We start from the raw sequence: 8,143 nt of genomic DNA, 5'->3' as shown, positions 1-8,143 counted from the left end.
ACCTAGAGGAGTGATTGTGATTTCTATAACTCTGTGGCCGTATGCATTAAAGGCTCCATCAAATACTAGACCCCACCGGGATCTAGGCTCTAGTCCTTCCTCAAAACATGGTTCATCACAATCCTTAGCTCTGATGGCCATAACATCTTCATCGGGAAAGTCAAACTTGATCGGCTGATAATCTTCAATCGGTTGATGAGCTAAATGATCTGCTAGTATACTTATTTTAATAGCTTTCTGAGTAAGAAATTCAATGTCGTAATCTCATAATAACATCTGCCAACGGCCAGTCCTTCCTGTCAAATCAGGCTTCTCAATGATATACTTGATAGGATCCATTTTGGATATCAACCAAGTGTATTAATTCAACATATACTGTTGAAGGCATCGGGCAGCCCATGCCAAAGCGCAACAAGTTTTCTCAAGCACAGAATATTGGGATTCTCATGTCTCTTCCAAAGAGATTTGGCATGAAGGTGAGTGCCATCGAAGAAGCTCAAAACATTAACCAAATGAGGTTAGATGATCTAATTGGATCTCTCCAGACATTTGAGTTGAGCATCAATGATAGAGCTGAAAAGAATAACAAAAGCATAGCTTTTGTTGCCAACACTGAAGATGGTATGGAAGAATTTGATCTGGGTTCAGATGAAGGAATATCCAATGCGATAGTATTTTTCGGGAGACAATTTAACAAGGTGATAAAACAGATGGGCAGGAATCTAAGATCAAATGTCCAAAACAACTCATCTGACAGTCACAATTCAAATGATGCTGAAAGAAGAAAATATGAAGAAAAGTGTTCTCAAGAAAAGGGCATAAGTGCTATGAATGTGGAGGCTTTGGACACATTAAACCTGAGTATCCTACGTATCTGAAGAGACAAAAGAAGGTTTTATCTGTAACTTGGTCTGAAGAAGACTCTGATAGTGACATTGAAGACGAATCTGCCAAACATGTAAATGCTTTAACAAGCATATGGACATCCGATGATGGTGATTCAGCGTATGATGATCTAGCTGCTTCATATAGAGAATTGTGTCTCAGAAGTGCTGAATTGTGTGAAGAAAGGGAGAAACAGAAAGGTCTGGTGCGCCAACTGAATGAAGAAAAGAAAGAACAATTGAGGACTATCTCTGAACTGGAAGAAGAGGTGAGCTCTCTAAAATTTGAACTTAACAAAGTTCAAAAGTCAGTTAGAATGCATAATAGTGGGTCTGACTCACGTAATGAAATCCTTCAAGTGGGAAGAATGACAAGGGGCATGAGTACCCTAGGGCTAAATGACAAAAAGAAGTCAGCTTTAAATTCTAGTCATCCCCATACTAGATCATAGATGTTAAATCCAATGTCTCAATATCTTGACAAGAAGAGTGTGGCTTTTTCCTTGACCTCCGGAACAAAGGAAGAGATTACCCCTGAAAGCTCATCCGATGATCTGAATGTGTTGAGAGAGTAGTTCAACAACATAGGGAAGTCCAGGCTGAATCATGAAGGGTATGAACAAGGAAAAAAAATTATATACCTAAAGAAACATGAGAAAGACTCAGCTGTGTCATGGTCAGGGGAAAGACTCAAAGGAGAGAATAGAAGGAAAACAATCAAACAAGAAGATATCATGATTGAAGCATGTGAATATGATGAAGAGTCTGATACTGAGTCATATGTTAGAGAACTTATTGTGTGTGAACTTGCAGCAGGATTCTCTGAGACATGTTTGGAAAATGAAAAACTTCTTAAAAGAGTAATCGAGCACACAAATATTGTTGTTATACTACAAGATGCGAAAAAGAAGCTCTTAACAATCATTGAGAATCTTAAAAGAGATGGTGTGCTGTTAAATTCAAACCAACACAACACGACTCAAGTGTCAAGAAGGTCAAGCACTAGTATGAAAGATGAGAATCTCCTAAGTGAAAGAGTCCCTGAGAAAACAAGAAACCTTGACTCTAGAAGCCAAGTTAGGATGAAAATTAAGGAGGTTCCTCAAAGGCAGAAGCAGAAAATATCAAAATCCATGTCACAACATTAAAAGGTAGCACATGAAAGGTACGATAGCCCTTAGCATAAATACCTTAAATGCGATCACTGTGGTAGGGTTGGTCATTCAAAGGCTACATGCTACAATTTGACTGGATATCCCAAACGGATTTTGTCTTATTAAAGGAAGCATACTAAGATGAATCCAAAGGTAAAGAAAGTTTCCATTCATGAGACATGTGTGAAAACTTTGTCTCAAAACACAAGTCATGATATCATGGAAGAAAATCCAAGTCAATGAAGGATGAAGGCTCAAGAGGAAGGAATGATGCAGATGTCATGAGTAATAACCTCTCTAAGGCCAAAATGGTGATTTCTAACAAAAAGAAGTTTGTGGATTCCAAAGTCATATCTCGCAAGGAAGAAAATTGTGACTTGACCAGGTCCAAGGAGATAATGGACTCTACAGATGTGATCATTAGTGACTATATCAGAAGAGAGAACACCTTCAAGACAACTGCAACACCAGCTGAAGTAAGTTTTGCTGAAGATGTCTCAACATCTGATACCAACATTGAAGAATCTAGTGCAAGTGCTGAAGCTGAAGAAACTCGGATAGCTGTCAGAGACCTAGTATTTAGAAGGCAAAAAGATCACTGATCCACTATCGCGCGCGGATCAAAAACGAGTTATTTGGAATAAAACCGTAAATAGCGACAAGTGACTCGAGTATCGTTCTCACGAGGATTCTTTATTATATTAACCAAAAGTATAATCGATTTAGGGGGTTTGGTTTGGTGGTCGAATTAGAAAAAATGATTATCAAAAGCGATTATTGAAATAAGCTATTTTGAAAAAGTGATTATAAAATAAGCCAATCCTACCGATCCGATTCCTACCAATCATCGATTATTATAATTTCACTATCCTAAGCGGATTCCATTCCTATTTGGATACAAACTCAATGACAAACGCGATGAGGTTTGCGAGATGTGCGATCCTAATGTCTGAATTAAGCAAACGGGATAAATTATCATGAATTAAGCAAACACGGTCGATCAGACACGGTACGAATTAAGCAAACATAGCGTGTCTATGTTAGGATCATACAATCAACCAAATTGAATCAATATATTTCATAAAATTGAATTAAGCATCCAAGAATACAAAATATCATTGAAAGGAATGGAAATTAAATTGTAAAATTATAGTAATCTCATAGTATTAGAATCTGAACACGGTAGATCGACTCAGATGGATTAGTTCTCCATGGAATTCGTACAAGCTTGCTTCATAATTTTTTGAAGGGTTAATACCTATTTTGCTCCCTGCCATATAGGGCGCATTTGAAAAACCCCCCTGCAAAAAAAAAAGTTGCAAGAATTCCCCAAACATTTGAAGATTCTCTTGTTTTAAACCTTGTAAAATTTTTGTTTTTAAAACCAACCTTGCCATTTGAAGATTCACTCATTTTAAACCTTATAATCTTGTAGATTATGTCATTTTAAACCCTCTGGAATATGACAGGAAAGGTTGGTTTTACTAAGAATAATAATTTACAGGGTTCAAAATGATAAAGTCTTTCAAGTGGCAAGGTTTATTTTCAAAAGAAATTTTTACAGGGTTTAAAACGAGAGATTCTTCAATTGTTAGGGGAATTCTTGCAACTTTTTTTTTTGCAGGGGGGTTTTTCAAATGCGCCCTATATGGCAGGGGGCAAAATAGGTATTAACCCTTTTTTGAATAGTAAAAAACATGACTCCTCAATTGTATGGCCAAACCTAGGTACTAGAGAGAACCAAACGGCTTACAACCCAACTGGGTCAAATACCTAACCCAGCCCAATACAAATGACCCAAACTAAATAAAAAACTATTGCTGCAACTTCAAACGCAATTATGGAAAATATGCGTTCCTAATCTGACTTCAACTCCAACACGAGAATTGTAGCTCTTTATCTTAGCTTTTCGGCGATTATTAGAACGCCTCAATCAGACTCTCGGAACTCCAGTTATGGTCGTTTCCGTGCAGACTGCTAAAGCTGAAAAATAAAGTGTGAAAATCAAATAAAGCTAAAAATAAAATAAAATATAAAAACACATTAAAACATAAAAATAATCAAAACAAACTAAGGAAATGTTTGAGTACAAACATGAAAGGACGTACATAAAAATGCACTGATCAAATTCCCCCACACTTGAACTTTTGCACTCCGAGCAAAATGAACAACAAAACAAAGAAAGCACAAATACATCATTAGTTACTCATCCTAGGCTACAACTCATCTTCAGTTAAGTTTGCATCGATAGGTACTAATATTGCACACTAAGGACTTCCTAAGAACACTAACCACAGTTATGCAGACATAAGCCTCCTAAATACATAAACAAATTCAAATCATATTATTATACCATAGACTAACTTACTCATCCTTTTTGCTCTTTTTCATTCAGGCGCAATCACATTAAGCCCGTTATCTCCACACACTTATAGCAAGACGACCGGTTAGTGACTCTGATCCTTTTCTGCACGGGGTTCTGGTACTTACGTGGCATAACCCTTTGTTCACTCAGTTGTAGTTGCGGGGGATCGAACCGTAATTCTCCCTACCAAGTTCAGCACCAGAAACCGCTGAACCAACTAACAAAGAGTCTTATTTAAAATTTTCTTTTGAAAGTTCCACTACCGTTGGGTTAAGTGACCGGGTGAGGGTCACCAAACTTAGAAGGTGCATTCCCTTTATCTTTTTCTATTTTTTTCGAAACACTCACTTATATTCATCGGCTTCCCTGCGTAAAGTGTGTGAGAGATGGTGCCGACTGCTGAAATAAACTACTCAAGAGCTGTCAGAGAATGAGAATTTAAGGCTAAAACATAATAAAAAATTCAAATCAATTTCCACATGCAGGAGACTTACGGTGTTAAGACGATACTGATCTTGTGAATTTTTCCCAAGTCTCCGCAAACTAATCTCAAATTAGTCTATAGCCTAGAACTTTCAAAAAGATGCATTTTTTTTATAATAACAGAAAACAAAACAAGACAAAATAGTAAAACAAGTAAATAAAACAAAGGTTTCCCTCCCCCACACTTAAAACAAGCATTGTCCTCAATGAAAGGACATAATTACAAAATAAGAGTAAGAGAAAGGACAGAATACACCCGAGTAGACAAGGAGGATATGTGATCACATAAACAGCCTTTGCTAGTGAAGGCTCTTCTACATTCTCTCCTTCCAAAACATAGTTCTCATGGATCATCTTCGGGTAATGCTCATCGTCCTTAAAAAGTGGTTTAGCTCCTTCGGATAAAAAACGAGTTATTTTGAATAAAACCATAAATAGCGACAAGTGACTCGAGTATCGTTCTGACGAGGATTCTTTATTATATTAACCAAAAGTATAATCGATTTAGGGGGTTTGGTTTGATGGTCGAATTAGAAAAATTGATTATCAAAAGCGATTATTGAAATAAGCTATTTTGAAAAAGTGATTATAAAATAAGCCAATCTACCGATCCGATTCCTACCAATCATCGATTATTATAATTTCACTATCCTAAGCGGATTCCATTCCTATTTGGATACAAACTCAATGACACACGCGATGAGGTTTGCGAGATGTGCGATCCTAATGTCCGAATTAAGCAAACGGGATAAATTATCATGAATTAAGCAAACACGATCGATCAGACACGGTACGAATTAAGCAAACATAGCGTGTCTATGTTAGGATCATACAATCAACCAAACTGAATCAATATATTTCATAAAATTGAATTAAGCATACAAGAATACAAAATATCATTGAAAGGAATGGAAATTAAATTGTAAAATTATAGTAATCTCATAGTATTAGAACCTGAACACGGTAGATCGACTCAGATGGACTAGTTCTCCATGGAATTCGTACAAGCTTGCCTCATAATTTTTTGAATAGTAAAAAACGTGACTCCTCAATTGTATGGCCAAACCTAGGTACTAGAGAGAACCAAACGGCTTACAACCCAACTGGGTCAAATACCTAACCCAGCCCAATACAAATGACCCAAACTAAATAAAAAACTATTGCTGCAACTTCAAACGCAATTATGGAAAATATGCGTTCCTAATCTGACTTCAACTCCAACACGATAATTGTAGCTCTTTATCTTAGCTTTCCGGCGATTATTAGAACGCCTCAATCAGACTCTCGGAACTCTAGTTATGATCGTTTCCGTGCAGACTGCTAAAGCTGAAAAATAAAGTGCGAAAAACAAATAAAGCTAAAAGTAAAATAAAATATAAAAACACATTAAAACATAAAAATAATCAAAACAAACTAAGGAAATTCTTGAGTACAAACATGAAAGGACGTGCAATAAAATGCACTGATCAATCACCCTTAAGAACAGAGGTTCAATGTTCCTAGTCAAAGAGGTACTTTCAAATCAAGGGAAGGTTCATCAAGTCCCAACTGTGTGTCAAAGTATGTGAATAAAGTAGCAAGTGATGAGTCATGGGTTAATGGCATGGAAGTTGAAATCAATCAGTACACGAGGAATGATACAGGGAACCTGGTCCCAAGAGATTATGAGATGTATGTCCTAAGTAAGCAAGACATCGCCTCCAAAGTTGAAGAGAGTCTTGATTCTCAGATTGGTTATTCAGGTGAATATCAAAATGAAGAGGACTATATCACTAATCAGTCAGTGCTTGAACTCATATTAGGTGAATATCAAAATGAAGAGGACTATATCACTAATCAGTCAGTGCTTGAACTCATATTCAAGCTAATAATGTGTGTGTGTGTGTGTGACACGAACCAAGATCTAAGTCTGTGGTGTATGATATTGACTGAACCCTAAGTCAGTCATGAATATGAAGAGAATGAAACTTACAAAGCTCTCTATGTCAAGAGGGTCTCGAGTAACTATGCCTAGGTATGTATAAGTATCTATCATAACCCAAAATTTTCCCTCTTATATTCATTCAAAGGTTCCTCAATTTGCCCAAGAGCACTCAGGTTTCTATCAGACAAAGCATCTCCTAATCCAGGATCTCCAAAGCTAGGGTTTGCATTTTATCAAAGGAGTTTGAATATCTAAGGCCTCAAATGGACCCCAAGGTATCTCATATGTCTCAGAGCATCTCCAGGTAAATTTTCAAGTTTTGGATCACAGGATTGTTCAGTTAATGGTTCAGATGATCAACAATCAACTATGTTGACCTAAAAGTCAACTATAGTCAAAATACAGTCAAACTTCAAGACTTTTGGTCAATATCAATTATTTGAGGTTATATCAATCATTTGATCAAAGTTTGATCATGATTCATTAATAAAAACTCAGAAATGAAAAAAGTCAAAAGATCAAATTAGGGTTTTTTAACTAAAAAGTCAACTTAACTTTGACTGGCCATAACTTTCACATGGAGTATCAAAACTTTCCCAACCAAAGCCTATTCTGAAGGAAATTGGATTCTCTACAACTTTGTCTCTCACATGCCAAGGCTAGAAATGCTTCATTCAAGAGATATGGTCCAATACATTACAGGTCCTCCAAAAGGTCACTAAAAGGTCATCTTTTTCAAAAGCCCATAACATGAGCATGGAAGCTTCAATTGAGATGAAACCAAAAGGGTCATTTAGAGGACTCCTTGAGCTTTCCAAAAAGTCTCAGAACACTTTCATATGATAAAAATTGAGGAAGTTATGAATCACACAAGTTGGGCAAAATTCAAGAGAGGCACGAAAGTCACTTTGGGCAATCTTGGGTATTGGAGTTAATGGGCCAAGGTTTTGGACTTTAAACATGTTTGTGGCCTAATAAGGAGCCTATAAACCTATTCTCAAATTTTTGTGACTTTTATTTATTTTTACTTAGATTTTTATTCATTTAAAAGCTAAATTAATTAAGTAAAATAACTAAAATCATGAAAAGGAAAGAGGAAGAGGAAGAACCTGCAGAAAAATCACCAGGTAAAATCGCAAGGATATCTGCAGCGAAATCCGCATGTACAGAGGTAAGGGACGATGAACAGTGAGGTGTAACTCTCAGGGCACGCGTGTGATCTTCTGGGTGGTAGGTCAACGTTTCCAGGTTTCAGCATACGCGCGGCTAGCATTCATTGGCTAGTCAAACGCCAATCTTTTTCTCTCCCTCGCGATTGGACGAAATCGGTCAT

The 8,143-nt window shown here is 36.8% G+C and overlaps 1 protein-coding gene across 1 annotated transcript; it reads left to right on the top strand.

Moving 5' to 3' along the window:
* Positions 1-398: 398 nt before the first annotated feature.
* LOC131662153 (uncharacterized) lies at positions 399-2,032 on the top strand. Its single transcript, XM_058931860.1, has 3 exons — positions 399-698; positions 881-1,153; positions 1,460-2,032. Exons 1-3 carry the CDS (start codon positions 399-401, stop codon positions 2,030-2,032), a joined length of 1,146 nt encoding a protein of 381 aa, XP_058787843.1.
* Positions 2,033-8,143: the final 6,111 nt, after the last annotated feature.

This window comes from Vicia villosa, linkage group LG1 (genome assembly GCF_029867415.1).
Source record: "Vicia villosa cultivar HV-30 ecotype Madison, WI linkage group LG1, Vvil1.0, whole genome shotgun sequence".
In the NCBI taxonomy this organism is placed as follows: Eukaryota; Viridiplantae; Streptophyta; class Magnoliopsida; order Fabales; family Fabaceae; genus Vicia; species Vicia villosa.
The sequence above is the reverse complement of the archived record's forward strand: the minus strand, read 5'-3'. Positions and strand labels throughout refer to the sequence as shown.